Below are 25,739 nucleotides of genomic sequence, written 5' to 3' on the forward strand. Positions count from 1 at the left end.
GTGCTCGTTGGACTGGGCGGCAGCTCTTTCCTTCTTTTGTTTGTTTTTTTTTTTTTTTTTTTTTCTGGCTTAATCTGGGTCCTGACTATGCAGCCAAGCATCCCTGCCGGGCAGGGCAGGCAGGCTGCCTGTGGGGTGTGCCCTGCTGGTGGAGGAGGCCTGTGGCAGCTGGTCCTGTGGTTGCTGGCCTCCCCGCGACCTGCGGCGCTCCTCAGCGGGGATGTCATCTGCAGTTCACTCTTGATCTTCAACCTCAGCCACAGTTTGGGCTGAAGATGTCATCCCCTGTGCTAGTTGGACTGGGAGGCAGCTTCATCCCTGTTCTGGTGGACAGTGGTCTTGCTGGTCCCACCTGGCTGGAGGTTGCGGGACTTCTCCAGCCCTGCCCATCCCTGCCAAAGCTTCCCTTCAGACTTGCAGGCAAAGAGCTGAGATCCCAGCACTGCTTGACCAAAAGAAGGGGAAAATGAACAACAAACCTCATATCTCCTCAATCAGTACAATTCCTAACTCCGTGAGGGGGTGTCTTGTGTGAGTCTTATTTTGCCTGGTTTTGTACCAATGCCAGTGTGCGCAAAGGCTTTAGCATTCAGAAAGTGTTAATAGCAATGAAATTCTCTCTTTGTGATCTCCTTAACTGCCTCGATAGCATGCAACTCAGGGTGCGTCGGTCCCCTCCTAGTCATTGGCGCGCTGGCCTTTTGCTAAACCAAAACAATCCAGGCCGTCTTGTAATTGAAGGAAGACCTTCCTACCTCACGGCTGTTGTGCAACCAGCGCTCATCAGGGATGGCTGAAGACACAAGGCAAAACACACCCTGCGTTTGAGGGTAACGTCTATTAACCTTTCCACTTGGAATGCCTAATTGCTCAAATATTGCCAACATTGTTCAAACTGCCAGATATGTTAGGGAACAGGCAGAACTGGAGGGACAACTCTATATAAGGGCTATGACAAATTTATTGAGTAAATTGTATGGGAGTGCTTAACCCTTCTTTCTGTTCTGTTTTTTGTAAGGACAACTGCCAAGTAGATTTGATCATGACTAATTCATGTGAGGAAATAGCACAGAGAAGTTAAACAGCAACAACCAGTTTAATTTCACTTGTTACCAATAAGGCCTAACTTCAGTTTCAAAAGGAGATGAAAGGTAAGTTTGCCATTTGCTCTCGATGTTTTAAAAGCTGCAAGAGAGCTTGAAAAGAGAAGTGCTCTTCATTATTAACCCAGCCTCTGTGTTTACAGCAGTGGGAGGAGACAAACACAATTTAATTTGTTTGTGTACCAGAACAAAAGGTCTCCAAACCATTGGACTTGTTTTTTGTTTTTCTTCTTCCCCATTCCTGTTTATTTTTTAATCATTCTAGAGAGGTATGTTAGTTATTGCTGAAGCAAGACAGAGGTTATATGTGCTCCTACACATACAAATGCACAAGCTGACAAAGATGTTATCAAAATGATAAGGAAGAAATTGTTTCAAGGGAGAAGGAGAAGTAAGCAGAAAACACAACTTAAGTCTCTGAGGAGCAACTCTAGCAAACAATGCAGTAGGTATAAATATTTCCCAGGTGGTACAGTCACCTGCTGCTTCTTTTTTGACCTATCTTATTATCTCCCCTGAATCAAAGGGTGCGATGATGGTGACAGTGAGCAGATCAGGTGCTACATATTTAGACAACATTCTAGTAGATAATTTGTCAACAGGGAAGCAGAAACTATTCATAATACTAGGAAGAAACTTCATACAATAATGACAGAATAATAGATTTTTAATCCTTGGTTGTTTCCTGGTATGATACACGCTACTGAGTGTCATCCACTCCTTTGAAGCCCTCTGCAACTTCATCAAGATAGACTACTGCCTCTTGAAAGATGCTCAGGCCAGACTAAAACATTTACCAATTCCTTGGCAGTACATAGAAAATCCCTTTGACCTAACTTTGGTAAGCCTAGCACATGGTGGAGATTTCACAAGCTCAGGCTTAAAAACAGTTTTCTTCATTTAAAATGCTTCTGTGTCAAATAATATTGATTTACATGTCCACTACAAGGGTTGTAGGTGAAGACTGCCCAAAATCAGGCTGCCAAGCAGGACCTGCCCTGTGCTGGCCTAGGTGTCCCTGTGAGGAGGCTGAAGGCAAATCACTCTTGCCTACATTAGCAGCTTAGCAATTTTCTCAGCATCCGTGGCAAAGGTGGTACTGATCACTTGTCAGTAAAGGGGATGCTTTACTGGTGTGGGCCCAGTCATTTTCTTCCCTGGCTGCCTGCACCCTGCCATAGAGATGTCAGTGTGCTAACAAGAACATGAGCTCCACATGGGAAGTATTGGCAATGCAAGATAGATACATCAGAATAAGGAAAGCCCTGAAAAGGAGTAATTTGGCAATATCAACCCAGCAAAAAGCTGCAGATGAGCTTTGGCAGGGTGGCAGAAGACTTCTGAGGAGCCACAGTGCATTGTGGATGGTATTGTTTGTCAAGTCATGGGTGAAATTTCTTGTCTTAGAGTAAAATCAGAGATGAGAAACTCTGGGCCTTTCAAAGTGGGAGAGCTGAATCTATCAAAATAGTTTCATTTTGCATCTACAGACCGTGAAAAGACGTGTTTTTTTTTTTTCATATTATTTCATCTCACCCTTGCCTTCAGTCATGTGGATCCCTTTGCTCAGAAGGTTTTCCAAGGAAAAGGTAACATTTCACCACCTCCCTCTGCCAGGCCGTGGCAGGGGACATCAAAGGGACACGGTGGCTGCTTGATTCAAAGGAAATCTCAAATCCTGCTGTGTTTCATTGACGTCCCCTGGGACAGCCACAGAGCGTTTTGTTGGCCTGCCCAGAGAGGCTGTTAGAATAGCACAGAGGCCTCGGGCTTAGCCGCTCAGAGGTTGAGAAAAGCCAGAATTAGGGCTGAGTCAGACCCTTATGGATGCGTGTAATGATGTGGTCTTCACAGGACAAGTGCTACCTATTCCCCACCACCTTTGCCGTCAGAAACCAAAGGAGGCTCTAATTTGTAAAAACCACATCTTTGTGGTTGTGTCTATGGCGAGGGGTGGGGTGAACAGAGGGGCCACCTCAGGCAGGGAGCTGGGCGCTGCCTGACAGAAACACATTTTTCACTGGCCGGGGTCAAAGCTGCCGTACATCACACAGAGCATGTTGGCAAACCCAAATTTTCACAGGCCACTACATTTGGTATTACCTCATTTTAGGTGTCCAGTATGAAAGTGTTGAGCATACCTAGTGATCCCTGAAGTTAGGGTGAGCTATGCTATGCTCAGTTAACTCTTTGTTTGGGAAAAGCCACCCTGAAAAGTCTGGGCATCCAAAAAGAATATTTGACTTCCAGGAAGAAGAACATCCAAGAATATTTGATTGTCAGAAACAGTATGGCCAACAGAGCTAGGGAAGTGATTGCCCCCTTGTACATGGCACTGGTGAGACTGAATATTGTATTTGGTTTTGGGCCCCTCACTATAAGAAGGATATTGAGTTGCTTGAGCATCTGCAGAGAAGAGCAGCAAAGCTGGTGAAGGAACTAGAAAACAAGTTATGAGCAGAAACTGAAGGAACTGGTGTTGTTTAGTATGGAGAAGAGGAGGCTGAGGGGAGACCTCATTGCTCTCTACAACTACCTGAAAGGAGGTTGTTGCAAGGTGGGTGTTGGTCTCTTTCCTTAGGTGACAAGTGATAGGATGTGAGGAAACTGTCTCAAGTTGTGCCAGGAGAGGTTTAGGTTCGATATTAGAAATAATTTCTTCATGGAAATGGTGGTCAAGCATTGGAAGGGGCTGCCCAGGAAAGTGGTGTGGTCCCCATCGCTGGAGGTATTTAAGAGCTGTGTGGACGTGGCACTAAGGGACATGATTTAGTGATTGGACTTGGTAGGTCAGGTTGATGGTTGGGCTTTGTGATCTCAAAGGTCTTTTCCAACCTAGATGATTCTATGACTGCAACCATACGTTGTTTTAACGTGTGGAGAGAAGGGTACATGTGTGCGAGTGAGTGAAAGTAGCATTAATGCTTTGATTAGAGCAAGGTTTCCATCAGATGCAGACGGATGTCCAACCCAATACCCGTTCATTTCCAGATGATGTGAAGAGAAGGCCCACTCTGTTTCAGCACACTTCTGGGGGCCCAGGCTTTTAATCGTGTGTAATATTCCTGGCAACAGATGAGAGCTCATATATTGTGCTTAAATCTGGGATAAGTTGCTGACCAGCTGTGGGCTGTGTGAGGAGATACCAAATGCTTCTCTGCGGGTAATGTCAGTTCCAGCCTGCAACCCACATGTGGGTCAGAGGCAGGACCAAGGACCAGCAAAAATCCCCCCTGAACCTCAGAAAGCCATGCAGCGTGTTTGGGACACTTGTGCAAACATTTTAGAAAGTTCTGGGCGAGGTGGCTCGTTTTCAGTGTGCATGTCAGCCGAGGTGGCGGGAGGTTTCTCCCCTTCTGCCTTACCAAAGAGGTAAATTAGTTAAGCAGAGGCATGAATTATTTGCATGCAGCTGAGGTGGCAAATGTGTTATCTTAACAGCAGAAAAGGAAATGGTTCTCTATAGATTATTAGTTACTGAAAAAGCAAATGCATGTCTTTTGTTGCTGCCACACCACTGGTCTGACTGTTGAGTAGATACAGATCAATATCCCCCCTTCCTCCTCACCCCCCTCGTTCTTCACATTTTCACTTCGGCTGAGGTGAAGAGGTTTCACTTTAATTTATGTCATTCTTGTATTGCCAAATGGCATGCCAGAGCAACTGAACCAGGCGTGATCTGACTCTGTGTTGTGTGCTCTCACATGCTATCCCCTCGTGGGAAAATGCTGAGAGAAAATGGAAATTTAAGCTCTGCACCTAGCCGCTGTGGTTTTCGGGTTTTTAATAGTGCTTAGTTTGTAAGCTCCTTGGGGCAGAGAGAGTTTTTGTTGTGTTCAGGGCAGTCGTCGCCCGTAAGTGAGGACCTGTAAATACTGCGATATTGCAGATAGCAATATAAGCAACCTGTTCTCTCTATGAACAACAAGAACACATGTTCCTGCTGATCGGAGGATCTCAAAGCAAGGTACAAATATTAGTATCACACCACAGCTTGTACAGGCCCTGTACGTATTCTACAAATGAGTCGGGTATTCTATGGGAAGGTCAACTGACTTGTTCCAGACCTTGCTGCCAGTTAATGAAGGTACCAAAACCAGAACCCAGTGGTCTTGGCTCCTGGGGTGAGCTCTTGCTACAAAACATTGGTCGATAAGTTTAAACTTGGCTGCATTCCCTTGTGTAGATGTTTATCACTGTGTTAGTGTTGCAACTGCATTGAAAAATGAGTTTTAAAAAGAAATGCATTAGAAATGGCATCAACAGGCATTCCTGGACTCAAATACTCCAGGACCAGGGGGAAATGAGAAGCTGTAGCTGAATGCTGTGGCTGGGTCCATCCCTGAATGTATTTTTGGAGTCAGACCCCGCATGGGTTTGGGTTGTTCCCTTCCTTGTGGCTAATATGCTGAGGGAGGCCATAAGCAAGAGGCCAGCAGCAGAGAATTGGGATTTAGGATTCTTCACCCAGAGGGTAGTGAGGCACTGGCACAGGCTGCCCAGAGAAGCTGTGGATGCCCCATCCCTGGAGGTGCTCAAGGCCAGGCTGGATGGGGCTTTGGGCAGCCTGGTCTGGTGGGAGGTGTCCCTGCCCATGGCAGGGGGCTGGAGCTGGGTGGGCTTTAAGGTCCCTTCCAACCCAAACCATTCTGTGATACTATGATTCTATGATTTGTGTTTGATGAAGTTCTTCAGCATTTTGCAGGGGTGCTTGCTGCTTCAGGAGAATGGGTTTGGTGGTCAGGGAGGTTGCTTGTTTTGCACCCTCCTTGATTTGGACAAGTTGCTGAGTTTTTGAAGGTCACCTAAGAGCCCCCAGCACAGCCTGCAGCCGTAGCTCCCCAGCCTGCCTCTGTGTGAGGAGCTGAAGCAGAATGAGATTCATCCCTGTGCCTTGGAGCAGCCCAGGGGCTTGTGTGCCAGGGCAGGGTCATCCATGCTGCAGAGGCTGCTCTGTGCTGAGCCCTGGGCTCGTTCTTGAGCTCGAGCAAGAAAAGTGACTGTGCAGCGAATGACACAGTCATTCCTGAATGTTGTATCTGCGGGGGGGGCGGGGCGGGGATTTAAAACCTCAAGCAGATCTGAGGGAGGGAGGAAATATGCATATCACTCTGAGCTGCTATGTAGGTCATAACTTCATTTGAGAACCTCTCAAGTATTTTACGAACAAGCCTTGCAGCAAATTGTGGTGCCTGGCACCAAAGGAGGGTGAGAGGAAATTGGGTGGGGGACATCTCAGGGGAGCTGGGCTGACCTCCCAGGAAATGGCTGCAGATTTTGGGGGGAATATCCTACATGTCTTCATCCTCCTAGATAAGACTCCTGGGGCTTCTGATGAGGGCAGCACTTCTAGCACGTTCAAGCCAGAAGGGCTGCAGAGGGCAGTAGGCTGCATGCCCTGAGGTAGGAGCTGGGGGGGACGTGGTGGGGCTGCTCTCTGTAAGGAACAGGATTTTGGGGGCCACAAACCCCCACAACACTGGGGCCATGCCCATGCAGGATCCTCTGGGCAGGAGGTGCAGGGATGGAGGATGTGGGACACCTCTTGGTCACAGCCCATCTGGGGGTGGTTGTGTGGGTAGTGTGGACGTTGGTGCATAGTCTAAATGGGTGTTTTAGTAAAGAGATGTGAAGATAACATCATTTGGAAATCAGCTGCATGGGTGAGCACAGTGAAGACCACGAGTCTGTGGAGCCAGACTGGAGCCCCTTCCCAAAAGCCAAGAAGCACTCTTCAACCCTTCCTGGCCCTGCCCTCGCTGCCATCTCCAATCATGGGAACAATTTTTGGCCAGCAGCTTGTGGCCAGGCCTGTACAGGGCTGGTCCAGTGATCCAGCCTGGGGGGGGAACTGGGATAGGCAAGCACCTCCCGCACCAGACCCCAGTGCTGGGCATTGGTTCTAGGGGCCCCAGGAGGTGCTCAGAATTTTGGGGCAATGGGGATGTAGGAGAAGAGCCCTGAGGCCCTGTCTCAACTCCCCCAGGGCATCTCACAGCTGAGGCTGTGGCTCTGGAGGTGGCATATGGCCCTGCCCAGCAGGGCTGAGCACCAGTGCTGTGGCGGGTCGGGATGCTCTGGTGAGAAAAAGCCCTCTGGCCATCACCTCACTCCGCTGGCTGTGCTGGAAGCGCTTTTTCTGAGTTTGCAGTGTCAGGAGGCCGGGGCATGCTGTAGCTCTTTGGATTCTGTGTTGATAAGGCAAGTGCAAACTGTCCCCACAGTTCTCGAGAGCAGAATCAAAGTGAAACTCACCACTCAAAGTAGAAAACACATAACACCCACAGCTACAGACATGCACAAATTTCTGCAGTACAGGTTAGAAAAGGAGCCTCGTTCTGCACCCTTTGGTCTCATTAAAAAAATAAAATAAAAACCAACACACACGCACACACTCATACACACACACTCAGCCCTCTCTGAATGACTACAAGCACCGGCGCGAGTTCCCTCCTGAACCTTCAGCTAGTTTGTAACGGCTTATTAAAAAGGCAAATTTTCACTTTTCATGTATCCTCGCTCCCTTTCACACCTGGTTACAGTTTCTACCCCATTTGTAGCTTGTGTTGTTTTTGTGACTGGTTGCAGGCACACTGAAACCCCTCCAAGGAACCACCCAGCCTGGTGGGTCCCCGCCTTGGACACGGCCCCGACACAAGCAGCAGAACCAAACCTTTCCCTTGTTGGTGAGGCCTAGTGGATGGAAGGGTGCCTGCAAAGGGCTTTGTCAAAAAGAGCAGGTCTTGTTTGTGCTAGCCTGTAAATACGCACAGAACCTGCCCTTCAAAAAATGCTGCCTGAATGCACGAGGTAGGCTAAGGACAGGGGAAGGCAAATGCTGCCTGTCATTTGCAGAGGGATGGTTCTCAAGCAGAAAGTTTTGCCATAAAAAAAACTGTCTGGGAACTGAGACTATAACCCACGAAGTCCTGAACAGACTTCTGCCTGCCTGCTCATCTTCCTGCCAAAAGCTCCTCTCTGCTTTGCTCATTTAAGGTAGAATTTAACATGTAATCTCATCTGGGAGGTGCACCAATGCTGTGTCCCCTCCAGCACATCATGATGGTTGATCCCTCAGCACAGGTGAAGCTGGGGAGAGACTTTCAGTGTTTTATTTCGCTGTGCATGGTTTCAGTGTGAGACGAATCACTTCACTCCCCAGCAAAGTGCAGCCACTTTGGGGCTGGAATGCTGTAAGGAATCTCACTTGGTACTGGGATAAGGAAATGATCAAGGACTTGCCTAGTCACAATTAATGGAAGAAAAAAAAAAAAAAAAAAAAAGCTGAAGGCCCTTATTAATCATTGCACAATTAGGAAGTCATACTGGTTTGGCTCCCTCCAATGGGGCTATTTGGTCACACCCACCTAAGTGGCTCGGCATCCCAACCATCTCCCCGCGCGCACCCAGTGAGGTGAGGGACAGCCACGGCGCCCACGTGGCACAGAGCTGCCTGGCCTCCAGCTCGCAGGGCAGCGGGAGTGGTGTCTCTTTTGAGGGGTGTGCTGTCCCCTGAATGTGCCCCATCATCACTGACAGTGCTCCAGGAGCATTGATCTTGTCTAAGCGAGCCTTTGCCCAGGCTAGAGTTCGCAGAGCTGAGTGACACAAGCTGGTAAAACCCATGCTGTATGGAGGTGGAAAGCATCATCCCGTCTTTCCTGCACTGGGTTTTCTTGCACAGAGAGCCATTCCACGTGCCCATGCTGCAGGCTGTTGTGGGCAAGGTAGGGATGTAATCAGCCTCTGATCTCTCTGGAGCAGGACAAGAGCACATCTTTGTGTCCATCACGCACACCTGGGCAGCAAGAGCCTGGTGGTCCCCCTCCTCTTCCCTTTCCAGCACCGCTGTGAGTTGCTGAGTGGTCTTCCCCAACCTCTGTTAAAAAGTAGTATTGTGCAGCGTGCTTGAAAATACCACGTATTCAGCTACAGACTGCAGTTACTGCGACCATGACCTTGATGGATGTGAAGCTGTGCCATTTGCACATCCACATGCTGCTGGTGAGAACTGAACAGCAGCAGCTGTGCTGTGTGTAGGATGTCCTTTTTTCAGCATCTTACGAAAAACTAAACTCACATTTTTTTGGGGGAAGCATCAAGCCCTTGATGAAAAGTCATGTTTTTCTGCTGTCCCATGAACCAGACAGGGCTGGTCAGCACTTGGCAGCAAAGATCTCCAAAATTTCCATCTGTGCTCCACATATCCAAGCTGAGGCAACCGTGTCCCCTGCCAGCCCTCCGTGGCCCTGGCTTCACGGCTGTGCCAGGGCCCAGATGGGGATCCCGGGTGTGGGAAGGGACGGAACAGCCATTTTGGAGGGAAACCTTTTGGCAACCACCTGGAACACGTCAGCGAGTTTTTCCGAGGCTGCCATTGCAGCTTCTGTTTGCCGGATACCTGCCCCGTGACGGGAGCATTCCCCGGCCGCACCACATCCACTCAGCCCCAGCTCACGCAGTAATTAGCCAAGTGCTTCCTGGCTGCCTTTAATTACGGCCTAAGCTATTTCCCTCACTCTAATGTCATGCCTCTAAACAACAGCAAAGGCCTGGGCCCTGTCCCGCAAGGAGTGCGGTGCCGGCACGTGTTGGGACGACTCCACGTACCCGCGGCTGCTGACTGGAGCAGGACGGGCTCATGCCCCATGGGTGAGTCAACGTTTTCTTCTTCAACCTCATGTAATTGCCCACATTTGGGATTACTGGGCTTTGTAACCAGCCAGAATGGCGGGATCCTCCTTAAAGCTGCGTTCGATATGCTGTCAGCTGTCGTTTGCCTGTGTCCCATGTGAGACAGCTGGGCTGGCAAAGCGGTGGCACACGCCGCTGTCCCTGCCACGTCGCACTCGGTCCCCAAATTTTGGTGACGATGCCTGCGAAGTGGGCATCGAGGTCACCTTCCCCAGCCAACAGCTCTGGGGAGCATGCGGCCTTGTGGGTTTCCTCCAAAAACAACCAAAAGCAACCGAATCTCTTCATGCTCAGGCAGTTAGCCATCACGGCGTTGTCACCATTGCCTTTGCTGACCCTCTCCCCACGTTTCTGGTCATATCATGCTCCATTGGTGACTTCTAGCTGGCCGTGGGTCTGCCAGAAACAACTGCACCAGCTGCTGTGCTCAGCCTCACGAGGCTGCGATCTATAATGTGCATTGTCTTTTCATGTAATGTGTTTTATTAAACATCTTCTAAAGCTTACAAGTGTCCCCAGGACATAACTCTCCAGCACAAACGAATGCCTTGCCAAGTAATGAAGTATGATTTATGGCGGTAACGGTTATCCTATGTTTTTTTAAAAAATTATTACAGCAATAGCTCTGTCGAATATAGGAATATAACATGCTGCATTTGGCACGTTTATGACAACGGAGCTCTGGTTTTCTTAACTCCACAGCTCTGCGCTGGCAGGATGTCAAATTCTTGAGACAGATGTTTAAATGAATTTTAAGAGGACAGTGAAATACTTTTAAAGCATCGTACAGCGCTGAGTGTCTCAATATGAGACGGCACATTATTTCTTTAACGTTCAGGTAGGGAAGGCCAGCACATGGCCTTTCTGGTTTGGATCTCACAGTAAATGATGGGAGTAGCAAATGTTGAATTCGCTTTCTGAGGCATCCTAGCATGTTGTTACTTCTTGTCTGATTTTTTTTTTTTTTTTTGGGGGGGGGGGGGAGAAGGACACTTGACCTTTTCCTAGGTTTTGTTCATATTCACATCTCACTTGCAGTGAAAACAGATCCACATTTGTTTTGAATGCTGTTCCCACCACGCTGATACAGGGCTAAGTGGTCTCACGCTGACATTTTGAGTGTGTCATTGTGGTCCCAGTGGTTACAGTTTCAGGCCAGAAATTACAATCATTTGGAAAAATGTAAATGAGAACCCTATTCATATATCTGAGAGGCAGATAGCATTCAAGTATTTCCATTGAAACACTGACAAATTTATATATACATATATATATATAAATGTATTAAGGTATTGGCTACAAGTGAAGAGAGTGCTATAATTAACAAACCAGGGTGTTTAGCTCTGGCATTGTTGTCTGCAGCTTTCAATCATGGAAAATCAGAGCCCACAAAGGCAAGAAGTCAGCATTGTTGGAGACGTCATCGCCGTCAGCGCGGAGTGTGTTTGCGGCTAGGAGGGGAAGGCGCCCTGGAACGAAGCTGTGCACGCAGTCAGTGCAGAGAGATTGAAGACAAGGGAAGCATCAGTAAAGCAATGAACACTTATATTTAATTTACATTTGACAATTTGCACATAAATAATGATGTAAACCAATACGTAAACATATGATAGTTTGTTGTTCTAGCAAAGTAAAAAGCCTGTTAACTTTGGTCAGAGTCTTTCTTAAGAGAGACAAAAAAACCCAAAACACTGTTGATTGTTGCTACATTCACATGTAAAACTTCTAAGGGAAGGGGGAAACAGTAAAGAGAAGTAACAATTCTTAAAGCTGATGCATATAAATTCTTGTAAAATTTGTATCAAATACAAGAAAGCACTACAGGCAAATATAGGAAAAGTGTGTGTCCAGTGACAGAGTAGTGATACTTTGGTATATCCTACAAGTAAGTACTATATTTATGAACTATTGCTACATTTAAAAGATGTCAGCCTCACAAGTTGTAGGAGTGGAAATGTAATGAACTGTAGTCCTTCAAAAGCTATGTAAAGACACGTGTATGTCAGGATTGTTTGTTTTAAACAGAAGGCATTAAAATAAAGTTTGACGGGGAAAAAAAATCACCAAATCCTGGACTGATGAAGCGGGACACCTTAAAATTTCTAAGAATATAAACAGACAAAAAGATACAACTGGAGGGGAAGACTGTAATAACGCTACTTAGATTTATGTGAGTTGACCATGCAACTCGTTAACGGCAGGGCAAAACAAGAGTAGGGGCTCATCCCCACTAACTCAGCCTATCCTTCACTCTGTTCTGTACTTACACCACCCATGGGTAGTATTTGGCTTCTTTTCAAGTTCTTTTGGTTAAGTTTTCTGGCTGCTTGTTCACTGACCACCCGCCTCTTCCCCCCAGTATGCACTGCCAGGAGAGCAGGGGACCAAAGACCCTGGTCCTGCAAACATGGTATTTCCCACTGAATTTGCTGAGACTCCCCGTGTGAGTGATGGTTTTCACATCAGGCGTTTGCAAGTTCAGGCTTCACATGGACAATTGTGCATGTGCACTTGCAAGTGATAAATGCCTTAGTACAACCTTCTGGTTTTGAGGTCACTGGTAATATGTGAAACTGGATAACATTTGATTTTCACACTTAGATGAAAAATAAGTTTTATTACATGGTTTGGCTCACAACTTAAGTGGTATAAATATATATACATATACATATATAGTATAGTGGTATAAATATATCTATAAATATACATGTGTTCTTTGCTACACCTCAAATGTCACCATATCATCTTTGGGCTTAGCAAAACAAAAAGATAAAAGGACGTGCATTCTATCGTTCCCTGTGCACATTTTGGTTTCTTCTCTAAAGTAGCAAAGCATTTAGATAAAACAGCAACGTCTGCACCACTGGACACAAGCACTGAGGTAATTGTTGTTCAACAACTTTGCAATGCCCTTTTCTTCTTTAATTAAATTAACCACAAAATGTACAAACACAAATACTGAGAAAAATCTGAGTTGTACAGGAAGAAAGAAAAAAAAAAATATGTGCCAGAAAAGGACTTTGTTCCCCACTTCTACCCAGGCAAAGCGGGAGAGGAAAACACATGTAAAACCAAACCCCTTAATTCTCAGGGAATCTGACCATTATCTATTTATTTATTTTTTATCCCTGGAAGGCTCTGGCCAAATAAAAAAAAAAAAAGAGAGAGAGAGAGAGAGAGAGAGAAGAAAGAAATCTGCCAAAAGACTCCTTTTAGGCAGAATATTAAGAATAATGGTGTGTTTGCTTTTAAACTGCTGTTGGAATAGGAGAATGTAAGTGATATTTAGTTTTGGAAGAGCCACTTTAAGCTGATGCATTCCTTTGGTCATAAAGTTACATGACGAGGTGTGGGGCTATAGCTGTTTTCTGAAAACCTGTGGTATTGTCCATGGCAGGTAGTTGTTTGCTGTGCCACATCTGTTCCGGGTAGAGCTGCAGGTAGAAGAATCTCTCTCCCATCCTCAGAGAGGCTGGGGCACCAGTTTCTTCACTGCTTGCTGCTACCCTTTTCTTTCTCTTTTTTTTTTTTTTTTTTTTTTTCAATCCCAATGGGGTGATTTGCACATAAAAGTACACAGCTTTTTTTTTTTTGCTTTTTTTTTTTTTTTTTCCAAACCAACTGATCTAGGATTCTGTATGTCAAATGTCCAACTTTGGCAATGCAAAAAACCACATTTGTTTAAAAGACGTTGGTACATAGAACACGGTTACTGAAACCCCAATCTTAGGTTCTTAAAACAGATGTGCAGAAAAAATATCTACAAAGAATGGCCATAAAACAAAAAATAGAAACATTTAAAGTAAAAATTACAATGAATTTTCCAGTCATTGTAAACATTTTTCTAATTATTGCTTTTAGAATGATAAATTGCATAATAAATTATGAAGTACTATCATTGAAAAAATAATTATGGATAGATGATTGTCTTTTAGTAACTGGCGAGGCAATGCACAGTCCTTTGCCTCTTTTTATGCCCTGAGAAAACAGTAACTTTGGAGTTCCTTCTTTCAGCTGTAGAGCGTAGGGAAACTACTGTAAGCCAAGATTGCTTTGCAGCATTGAAACTATGTACAAGCAATTGCTACAGGCACCCTGACTTGCCAAGTCATAAATAAAAAAAATCACTTTGCCAAAAAGTCTTAAGGGTCCATTGGTTCAACTGTTTCTTGCTTGACCTTTACAGGTAACAGAGGTAGTGGGTGACCGTGAGGCAACTTCATAATTGACATATCCGAAGACTCGTAAAGGTTGCATCCTGAGGAGATAAGTCCATTTCCCAGGTTCCTCTGTAAAGATACTTTGAGATTAGCTCCTTCCATTTCCCTTCTGAGCATGGTCAGTATATCCTTCTCCACAACCGATGTTAAGTCGATATTGTCCTCCACTTCTTCCAACTTGTCGGCATTGTCACTGATGTCGAACTTCTCGATCTCCTCGTTGATTCGATTCAGGTCCTCCATCGAGAGGCCGGAGGCAGGGGCGACCGGGCAGTTGCCCTTCAGATGGACCTGGAGGCTGCAGAGGTGAATGTAGCTCTTGTGGCAGTGGATGCATTTATGGGGACGTTCCCGGGTGTGGAGACGCTTGTGCAGCTTCAGGTGCACAAACTGGGTGAATTTGGCTGGGCACAGCTTGCACTGGTAAGGCTTCTCTCCAGAGTGGAGCCGCAGGTGGGTTTTGAGATTGCTGGTGCTGCTGAACCGCTTGTGACAAACCTAATGGGGGGTGGCAGAGAAACAGTGAGTGAGTGGGAGGGGATTTTATGTTTAAATCACAGACACCTAGGACGAGACAGCAGGATGAAGCTGTGGCTTTTTATATCTTCACACTTTCTCACTGGGGGAAAAAAATCCCCACCTGTTTTATTTAAATATTGCTGAAGAGCATTTCAAGTATGGCTGATGGCAAAACCGTATCAGGTGGATGGATGCTGCCCTAGCAGGCTAAAGGCAACTGTGCTGTCTCACAGACACTGGAGCAATTGGGCTGGAAACAGCTGTGGCATGGATTTGAATCCTGGGCAGCTCGTCAGGCAGCCTACCGGGCGGGTTGTGCACACAGGGCAAGGAGGGCATGAGCCCTGCCACCCCTTCGGCCTCCAAGGGAAGTTGTCTCCGTGGTGTGTTACATACCTGACACTCGTGGGGTTTTTCTCCTGTGTGTACCAGATAGTGCTTCTGGAGGTGAGCCAGCTGGGTGAAGCCCTTATTGCAGGTCTGGCATTTAAATGGTCTCTCTCCGCTGTGTACTCGGAGGTGCACCTAGGGAGAAAGAAAGCAATTAACAATATGCAGTTGCCAGTCCTGCAATGAAAGTACTTTCAGGTGTTTCCTAAAGTTAGCAGAAGCCTCCCATTGCCAAGATACACTGCTATCTAGTTAATTAGGTGGCATCGATATCGAGGCATTGTCTCTGCAACCATGCTTTCTTGGTGGGAGATGCAGTATTAGGCCCAGACTGACACATAGCCCAACAAACATGGGAGGCCTGTCCCTGCTTTTTCCAGAGAACCTACAGGGAGAAATCAGAGCCTTCCAAGGAGGTTTGTGTGCTTTATTTTCCACTGCCTACCTTCAGATTGGAGAGCTGGCCAAAGGTCTTGGAGCAAACATTGCATTCGTACTTGATCTTCCCGTTCTGCTTCTTCAGTGGGTATGGGAGGGTTTTGTAACCAGTCACATTCCTCTTACTTTTAATGAGATTCATGGCTTCTTCACCGCCGGTGGCGGCCAACACCACTGAGGTAGGTTTAGGTTGCATTATGTGTTCTGAACTGGCTGCTGTACCAGCTGTGGGTGACCCGCTGGTCGGGCTGCACGGCTTGTCCTTCATGCTGGCAGCAGCGCCCGTGATAGAGAAGGCACTGTTAGGTGCTGGTATGAGGAAGTCTCTTGGATGATCAGGCTGCAGCAAACGACGGCCTCCTTCACTGGGCAGTGAACTGGGGAGTGTGGCGGGGTTCAACATGTGGTGGGAAAGGCTACCTCCGCTGAGTAGGTTGCCATAGAGAGGATACATCCGTGGGAAGAGATTGAAATTGTTGATGCTATTGATATTGTTCAAAGCGCTCAGGTTATTACAGCTCATATTGAATGGAGGTAACAGAAATTTGGGGTAGTGGGGGTTATAGGACGGTATAAAGGCAGACGGGAGGTGGCTGGGGGGTGCGTATCCAGGATAAGACCCCAATCCCTCTGAGCCGTAGGATCCGTTCAAGTAAGAGTACGACTCTCTGTGCTCCTGGGACGTAGGTGCCAGAGGTGAGACTGTGACCCCTGGACTGCTGTGAGGGCTTGAACTTTTTAAACTTTGGTCTGGGCTGCTCCTCCCAGAAGGACTTGGTGTAGTAGATGACTGGATGGGCGAGTGAGTAACGTAACTGGGTCTGTCCATCCCATACGCTAAGGAAGCTTTCAGATAGTCTTCTGGAATGTGAGGTCGGATTGGGTAGACAACTCGAGGGAAGAAACACCTCTCTGGGCTATAGTTCTTACGCAAGTCATCCAAGTCTTTTTCTGGAGTAACTGGTGAAATGTTGGTCTGGAAGAAGTCTTTTCCTTTTGGAGGATTGGATTCCATTTTCAGGATTTCTTTCACGCTGTGCTCCTTCTTTGGGATGCTTTTCTGATAGAGCTCATCTTTATCAGCACTGTGCTGCTTCGGATTAACATGTGTTTGTGCTGAAATAGAGAGACACGATAACAATTATTTAGATAAGTCACCATCATTATCTCTTTTCAAAACACCGGCTATCTCCTACAAGTTTAGTGGGAAGGACAGGCCACTGTCAGTTATGAAAAATCATTTAGCTTCCCCCAAAATTAACTTCTGTATACAGAAATGCCTGCTAGTTTGAAGTGTTAATAAAAAGCACTGTTAATTTAAGGGACATCAGCAGTATGTACAGATCTGGATGATGATTCATTTGCAGAGTGACAGTCTCTTCTTTGCAGACTGATTTCACCTTTCTTTCCCCTTAAATTTGACTAGCTTCACTGTTGGATATCTCTTTAAGCTGTATTTCTAATAAATGCGGTAAGAAGCATTTGTTCACAATACAGGTTTACCAGAAGGATTTTACAGAACTCAAGCTCCCAGAAATGTTCCTTACTGAAATAACAAGGCATGACAAATCAGCTTTTGCCAAACCGCAGCAGTCACTTCACCAGCCAGTTCAATTACTTACAGTACCAAAAAAACCATGGCTGGCTAGGATGAAAGCCTTCTTCAAAGAGAAGGTATTCTCCATCAGTAAACAGATCATTACTCATTAAATATACTGCTTAGGAACATCTACAACAAAGCAGACTATTTACTGCAGATTTCTGTGGCATTCAGTCTATGCAAAACTCCTCTGCTTACAGCTGTACTTTATAAAAAAAAATGCTGAAGCAAAGCAAAAGAAAGCAAGACCAGTCGGCTCCAGCTTATGTTGAAATGTACTTTAAAAAGAAAAAAGGAAAAAGAAACGCGCATTTAGAAGGAAATAGAAGCTATCATCATTTGGCTCTGTTCAGCACATACACTGTTTATTTGTATTCAAAGGCTCTACCCTGTTATCTAGACATAATAATATACAAACATAACACTGAAGGATAGAAAAAGAATTCTGCTTTTATCTAATCTCCTAAAGTTAATAGTTATATAATCTTGAAATGATGACTTGTAAGATGTTTTATTATAGGGGAAAAACTACGAGAAGGTTTCGCATTTGTGGTTAGCTCATGTGCAAAGTTTTCCATCAGGAGGTAGAAGTCAATGCCGAAGGTACGTGACTTGAAAGCATTGCGGCCCTTTAGCCAAACTTCTACTTTTGTGACTGACTGTTCTTTACTTCGCTAACTGGGGTGAGAAACAGTTGTTTCTAATTTTTGGGAGGACCAGCTAAACCCCGTGAGGAAGATGGGAAAAGGCAATGACCACACCGCTTTCAACACAGATTCTTTGCTTCACTATTCACTACCCTCACGGAATCTATCATTTGGCAACATTACCCTATAAGGCAAAGAAACAGCCATTTATTAAACGTATCCAAGAAAACAGCTGCTTTCAAAAGCATGCTCCTGCTCACAGCAACCCGCTTTAACAGTAGCATCTTTTTTTTTTTTTTTTTTTTTTAACAGCCTTATAGCAGGCAAATTCAGTCTGAGATAGGCAGGCACTTTGCCTATTTTCGAGTTGCGACGAAATGTAATTGAACATAAATATGGCCAGTTAAAATATTTACGATAAAATACAGGGTGTGTCGCACAGCAAGCACATACACCCACAAGTGTGCAGATAGCTCCCCAATTACTTTTCTTGATGTTAAAGTTTAATTCAGAGCCGTTTCACAAGCAAACCTACAACCGGTCATTGTCTGGCATTAGAAACCATCCGCTTTCTTTTGTAATTTTGTCTGCACCCATGGACTAGTAACTAATTTTCTAAATGCCTGCTTGGATTTTAGGGTATGACAGCTAGGTCCTACTAGGTCTAAGAAGCTCTGCAACGGCAGTGTGGATAACGTTATCTACACCTTCTTATCAGCTGCCTGTCACCACGCCAGCATCTCTGAGCAAACATTCCCAGTGACACTATCAGCAACGGGAAGTATCAGGATTGGGAAGTATTGAAAGCTGGGGGGGAGGAGGAGGGGTGGACTTGTAAAGCCCTGCAGCAGAAAAAGAGATAAATACCATCTTATCAGTCCTGTATTGGTTTCTCTGTGGGGTCTGTCAAGCAGGAAGCTCAAATTGACACTTTTCTTTTTTTACAGAAAAAAAAAATAAATTGTGGGGGAGGGGAAGAGGAAGGAGAAGTGCCAGCACTGCTGGAAAGTGATAGAGAAACCCAGACGCCTGAACTGGAGGAACGGCTTGCTCTCACTGTCACAAGGGTAGAGCCGAGGGTGGGGACGTACGTGCCTGATGTGCCGGTGCGAGCCCGCGAGTGACAGAGAGGCAGCTCACATGGAGAACACAACTTTCTGTGCACAGCCACCCGCCCCACGTCCCCACTGGACAGACTGAAGATAATGGCTCTTTCTTTCCCTTCAAATTTCCCAGAAAAGCTTTCCCTCATTCATTTCCATATGCACACAGAAACCACAATATTTAGAGATTATTTTTCAAGTCTAACTGTGACAGCCCCCTTTAGCTTGCAAGTTATCTTTGCTCCATGAATCTCCTCTTGACTTTTTCCCCTATTACCTGCTTACAAGGAAGACTTGGGAACACTAGAAAGATCAAAATATAAACAAGTGTGTCAGCACCATGTAAAATAAGCAAACGTAACGTCGTGGCCAGGGAGATGTTCTGATGTTTTATACTGAATGTGGATTTAAACCAGGGCTGAAACTGATTGAGAGGTTTACGACCTTTCTTGTTGCTCTTAAAGGAGACATACTTCGAAGTTAGAGAGATTTATTTCTTTTAAATGTTTGTGTGTGTGTGTGTGTGTGTGTTTTAACTTGTGATTTTAGACTTAAGCTCTTACTGATCACAATGTCTCTGTCTCTCTCCTAACATGCATCTCTCTCCACCCCCCCGCCCTCCCAACACACACATATATAATAAATATAGGCACACACTCTTCCAAGATCTGTCTAGTTTCTGTGGTCAGGCAGGCACACAGAAAAGAGGTTCATGACAAAACAAGAATAGTGCAGTTGCATTTGCAAGTTACTGATCTGGGGGGGGAAAACCCAACAGACGTGCCTCTTTAGCAGCCTGATCCACTTCTCACTGAGGTCAACAGATTATTTGCTCAGATCTGAGATTCGTGAGTGCGTGCGAGAGGAAAAGGGACAGAACTCCTGTTACTTTTAAGTATTAATAAAACGTGAGTGGAAGGGCTCCCTGAAGTCACTCCAATGTGGGTGTTCCAGTCACAGACGGCGGCAGTGTTGTAGGTTTTGCTCATTTCTTAAGCTCCTAGCTGTAGCCTGAGAAAGGCTTCATAAAAACAATGGTCTGTTTTTTCTAAAAACTTGAAAAACGGTTGTAGGCAGACAGTAATTTCAATAGTCATTTCAGGAGTGAAATGGGACTGAACACTTTGAGTAGTGAAGCTTAATTATGCCGATTCACATTTTCGATCTAAAAAAAGCACCTCTTTTGCTAGTAGAAAGAGAACCTCGAAGTTGTGAAGTAGGCAAAACAAAGAGTGTTTCCACTCAAAATGAGAATGGAGACCAACATTTAGAAGTCTATAATTTGATCATCTGTTTTCTAAATGTGTCCAAGGTAGTGTGACATGCCTTTGAAAACATTTTGCTCAAAGAAGGACTTTAAAGGAGCCTTCAAGTAATCCTCAGTATTAAGTCAACTTCAGGTTTTGCAAAGACAACCTTTTATATCATTTAAAAATCATTTTCCTCAGCCCTTTTGAAGATTCCAGTAGGCACTTTTTAAACAAATGCAGATGTTTCCTCTCAACCCAAACAGAAAAGCTTTAAAACCAGAAAGTGAAACTGACCATAAACAAAAGGGAAAGCGAAGGGTGTGCTTTAGCTAACGACAAATTTATGAGGGCCAGCATAAAGAAAGCAAGAATAGATCACATTTTAAAACCAGGCATTAAAAAGTTAACCTTCATAGAATACAGAAGATTAGGTAAGACCACACTAAAACGGTTCATGAAAAAAAAAAAAAGCCAAATGCTTCCTAAATATGCTAATTATCTTCCCTGAACTCAAACTTCTTTCTGAAGCTTGACCAAAATAAGATGTCACCTGCCTGTGCTTGACTGATGAGACAAACATGACATGAATAGCAGGAAGTTGCATCATATGATTGCAATACGTGAACATTATTATCAAATAGTCATGTCCTGAGTCAATGCAATTGTATTTTGTTTTTAGAAATAAATCATAAAAAAAAAAACCACTATTACGCTCTCCACCCTCCTTCCCAAAATAATGCTGTTATGATAAGTAGGAATGAAATGCTAGATTATGGGTGAACCCTAAGCAAATTTCTTTGGTCTGTTTATTAAGCCAAATGCCTATCACAGACAAAAGGTTGATCTAAAGGTCCACTGGAATGATGTTAAGCACATTTAACAATTTATCAAAAACTAATTTTTTGGCCAGCAGGACACAGAAGTCTTGCCATCACACTTAAAACCATTTACCGCACAACATCACAATGTGTGAAGGTCTCAAACCTTGATAGAAAATAACATGAGTAGTCTCAAAACAGGCAGAAAGGAAAAGGGAATGTGTTGAAATGAGACTCAGTTTCTTCCCCCAGGACAGACTGGAGTCTTGCTTCTACCACTGTTGTGCAACCCTTGCAGGCACTTTAGCATCTACTCGAGGTTACGTAGCTCCACTCAGAGCTAATCATGGCCATGCAGGTAGGTGTGTGCTTCAGCGTCTGAAGGACTGGGTCAAAGGCCTCAATTCAAGAAAACACAGAGGACATGGTTAAACCCGTAACTAAGTTCATGCCTAATTGCTGTCTTGGATCTAGATGCTTTCCTTCTACGGTGCAAATGAACTAACGCTAGAGAAGTTACCTTTAATTTGAAAGTTTGCTGTTACAGAGGCAAGTAGATGTTATATGTGGATGTGTAAATATATTTATGCTCTAAAGTGGTAGTTCTCTCATTTTTGAGGCCACTAATTACAGGAAATAAAGCCAGAGAAATTCTCTGATACATTTTTCCCCAGAGGCCCATTCCGCTCAGGTGCTTAGAGAGGATCAGAGGTGCGGAAGGTCAGGACTGTGATCCCAAAACCCCTGAGGTGCCTAAAGCACCTGCTTATAGTCAGTAAAACTGAGGTGACACTGGGAGTTCTCCATCAATCTGTGTCCCAGGCAGCCTCTCACGTGCCACGGCCAGGTGACCAGCCAAGGCACAGCTCCTCTAAAACCTCCTGCGGGCACCAGAACCCCCCAGACAGGAGGAGGGACACAGCCAGAAGCAGTGCGCCATGGCTGTGGCCTGGCAGTGCCACTGCCCCGCACTTCCATCAGTGTGTGGCCCAGCACGGAGGAGCTCTGTCTTCAGTTTCTGGTGGGACTCAGCTTTGCCTCTCTCTTCTTCAGAAGACACCCAAACCAGAAGCCAGGAGCTGGGAGAGGTGGTGATGCTCAGCCGCTCCTCCAAGAGAGGCCATGCCACTTGAAACACTGAATTATCACTGATTTCTTCAGCTGGAGAGGACATTCCTCAGGAGGTGGCTGGTGGAAGAGTCCCCCCGAGCACTTATCTTGCCCTCAAAGACTGTGTTAAGGTGTTTTGAAGGGGCAAAGCCCCATGTCTGCAGCCAGTGCAGGATGTTAACATTTCAGGGACAAGCTTTCTGCGTTTTAGTCATAGGTGAATGCTGGAGGCCTGGGCCAAATTCGAGCTAGAAAGAGAGGCTGAAGAGGCAGCGGGATGCTTGCTAATTTTAGATTTAACTAGAAGTGGCCTGTGAAGAAGGGGAAGAAGAGAGCTGCACGGTGCTGACATTTCCTTTAAACTCATCTGGTTCCAGTATTAATGCTAGAAAAACACCCCCTCCTGTGCTGTGGCTACAGACCCATAAGTGAATAAGCATCTTTGAGAGAATTATGGATTTTTTTTTCATACTTTTCAAGAAAGGGAACTGAAACATTAAGAATCCTCAATCCTTCCAGTACGTGAAGGGTTTCTTGCCTAACTTTAGGCTTCAGGCCTGAACATGTTTGTCACAAAGTCAAAGGATAAAAAAGTGAGAGCTATTGCTAATGGCGGAAGATGCTTAAAAAGCTGAAGAACTGTTGCTCATTTTTCTGAACTGCTATTTTCTTTACAGGGAAGGGGTTAACATAAAATATCTAAGTGGTTTATACAGCATTATCTTCAAAAAGAAGAAGGGATACTTTAACCTCAATGTCTGGAAAGAGTGCCCTTTCTAATGTTAAGGCTGAACTACACAATTGTTGCTTAAGATCCAGTCTCTTCAAATCCACATATTAAATCTACTTTTATTAGAATGGGATGTTCTGCACATGTCCAGTCAGCCCCAGTTTTGACGTGAGTAAGAGTAACTGGGTAATTTGTTGACATTTTGCAAATACATTCCACACTATTCCTGCAAGGTAACTTAAGGTAACAGCCAATGCAGTAAATTGTGTCTGTATTTGTATAGCCACCCTGCTAGTGTCCGAACATCTCTGGCTAGATCTTTGCAAACTCCTTATCCATGGGAACCTTTAATGCTGTTGACTCGTCCCACCTGCAAGCCCCAGTATAAGGCCAACAGTTCAGCATATCAGGAAATAAAACCACACAGCGAGTGTCAGAATGACACGTGCAAAGATGACAGAATCAGTGAGATATTTCTTGAACAGGGAATATAGAAGCATAGGACATCCCTCTTCCTCTTCCCTCTGCTATAAAAAGAAAGTAAATTTTCTTCTATAGTGTGTTACATTTAGTAGGGAAAGAGGAAGACCAAAACCTGGTGAAAGGGAGACATTCATGGAAGACAGATGTCCTTTTGCTTAATTTCAATCTGTGACAGCATTTTCATGATGCAGGGTTACATTTCAGCTCTAATGACACCCCGAAGTAACACTGATATTTTATAACCCATTATTTGTTGCCAAATAACAGCCAAGCCCTTTACATAAAAAAATTCTACTTGCAGTTTTTGCTTCAAATTTCAGCATAGGTTCTGGCAGAAGGACAAAAGAATGCTCTGCTGGATCTCAGAGCAGCTAACAGGAGGCAAGGAAGCCTAAGAATTGGATATGAAGTCAGCAGGAATCAGTCCCTCTCTTCAAGGGGCTCTGGGTGAGATGCTATGCAGTGATTAATGCTATGAGTAGAGCACTGATGCTGGAAATGGTCAGAAACCACAGCGGAACCCAGAGATAAACTCCTGGAAATACCTCTTCCCCCCCGCTATTATCTTTGAACAGAAAATGAAAGCTGCAGTATGCAGCCAAGAAATGGGGACAGAAGTATTTTCTGAGCTTAAAATATGAGTAACCAGATGAGAAGACCACATGAGGTTTGCTCCCAGAAGATAAGTAACCTTAGATACAAGACCTGAAGAACATTATATAGTCAACGCATCTTTTGTCAGACACCTAGACAGTCACATGGCCACTTCCCTGTACAGTAAGGGCAGCACTTTGGAAAAATGACTGGAAAGCCTTTAGTATATGCTATCAAAGCAGATTTTTGCCCAATGTACTACAAGATCTGGACTTAAAAGTCCGCATGTAAACCAACATCTACAGTTCTGAAGGGAGAGGATATTTTCAGGTTGCCTGTCCAGAATTTCATCAGATAATATACAGATTATAAAAAAGTAACTGTTGAGATTTTTGATAATCTGTTTACATTTGAACAGGCACAGGGATCCATTCTGTTGTGCTCTTTTTTTTTTTTTTTTTAATTCCCCTTTTCCACTCCAAGCTACCTACTGTGACACAACAGATGATGCAGCTGTGTAATTATACAACTTATTATTAGATCATATAGGCAGAAGAGACATTACTAGCATTCTTTGTTTATACTGTAATCCACTTACTGAGGTTCATCATTGTCAGCTCTCTGGAGGAGGGATAGTGCAGCCTCTCTGCAAAGTCTCGGCAATACCACACAAGCAGCTCTTGGTTGGCAGGGATGGGCTTGATAGTGTAGAAGTAGATGTTCATTCCATTCTGACAGGCTGCCAAGTTCTGTTCCTGAACGGAGTAGCCAGGGTTTACATAACGCATCCAGTTGCTCTTGTCCTCGTTAAATCCATCAATGAAGTGGTGAAGCTCACCACCTGAATAGATCTGGAACAGAGAGGAAGTGCCTATGATTATATATATGCATGATATATAACGTGTGCACAGAGTCCAGAGTGGAAAAATGATAAGCTTTTTTTATAGAAAAAAAACCTGAGCAGATATTTCTGAAGTAAGAATTCAAGCTGGGTTTCTTCCTATTCCAAGTATGATATCCTCTGGGTTAAGAAAAGAAGTGCTTATTCAAAGGCAAGAAGTACACAGCTACCTTTTCCATTTCTACTCAGCCTGTGCGTCTCGGCTAGTGTGGACAAATCAGACACAAAATCTGAAACACAAAGTACTCTCCCTGCGTGAACAATCTGCCTTAGAGTCCTTTTCCTGGTGCTATGATGAACAAGTGGGTGATGCTAATGACTGCAGGTCTGAGTGCGTGCTTGCATTAATGCTTTGAGTCACCTGTGTATAAGACTGACTGGCTGTGCTACGTCAGAGTCTTTCTCGCCTTTTTCTATGGCCTCTGTACTTGCAGTTTCCTACCACCCCCGCCCAAAGGTTTAAACTATGCAAACATCCTCCACCCCCCCCAGAGTCCTAAAGCAACACTTGCTCATAGTTGGACTGTAGCCCTTTTGTAGAAAGGCTGGGCGAGGCAGAGATGAACTTCACCTGCCATAACTTAGCGAAGACCTGGAAAGGGGCCAGTCGATGAGAAGTCACTTTTCCTATCGAGGGACACGCTCTGGCTTGTTCCACAGAGAGGAACGAAAATGTGGAGCTAAACGCTGCTCAGCAGCTTGGGGGAGAAAGTCCCAACCAGTGGGAGAAGCCACTGTTTCTTAAAAAGGGAAAATAAGAGAAGTATTAAGAAAAAAAAAAAAAACTCCAGGAGACACGTTTGTTAAGGACACATCCCTTGCTCTTGGGGAGAAGTGGCTCTGCGCTGGATGAAACGGGCTTTCCCAGTTTCACCAAATAAATGACCAGGCAAACAAAAGGGAGAAGCCTGCCCAAAGACCAGCCTCCCTAGGCAGGAAATGTCTTTGGGAAGGGGAGATACAGCTCTTCCTGGGGAGAAAAACACTGGGCAGCCTGATCCTGCCTTTATACCCGCACAGGGATCCGCGGGGATGGGGTCTGCCGGGCCCTCTCCTCGCCTCCCCGACAGCCGCGGGCGCAGAGGGGCGAGGCGGCCTTGCCCTTTAACGCGGGCCGTAAACACCAGAATCACTTTCTT

At 45.1% G+C, this 25,739-nt stretch overlaps 1 protein-coding gene across 5 annotated transcripts in view; it reads right to left on the reverse strand.

Moving 5' to 3' along the window:
* Positions 1 to 12,915: 12,915 nt before the first annotated feature.
* PRDM1 (PR/SET domain 1) overlaps positions 12,916 to 25,739 on the reverse strand; it is a 109,788-nt gene continuing 96,964 nt past the window's right edge. For all 5 annotated transcript variants that reach the window (XM_035322553.1, XM_035322552.1, XM_035322555.1 and 2 more), the window contains 4 exons: positions 24,298 to 24,550; positions 15,372 to 16,480; positions 14,933 to 15,061; positions 12,916 to 14,515 (listed from right to left, as the gene is read on the reverse strand). In XM_035322553.1, coding sequence (XP_035178444.1) covers positions 13,940 to 14,515; positions 14,933 to 15,061; positions 15,372 to 16,480; positions 24,298 to 24,550 — 2,067 coding nt within the window. In that variant the 3' untranslated portion in view covers positions 12,916 to 13,939. The remainder of the gene's footprint in view (positions 14,516 to 14,932; positions 15,062 to 15,371; positions 16,481 to 24,297; positions 24,551 to 25,739) is intronic.

This window comes from Oxyura jamaicensis, chromosome 3 (assembly GCF_011077185.1).
Source record: "Oxyura jamaicensis isolate SHBP4307 breed ruddy duck chromosome 3, BPBGC_Ojam_1.0, whole genome shotgun sequence".
NCBI lineage: Eukaryota > Metazoa > Chordata > Aves > Anseriformes > Anatidae > Oxyura > Oxyura jamaicensis.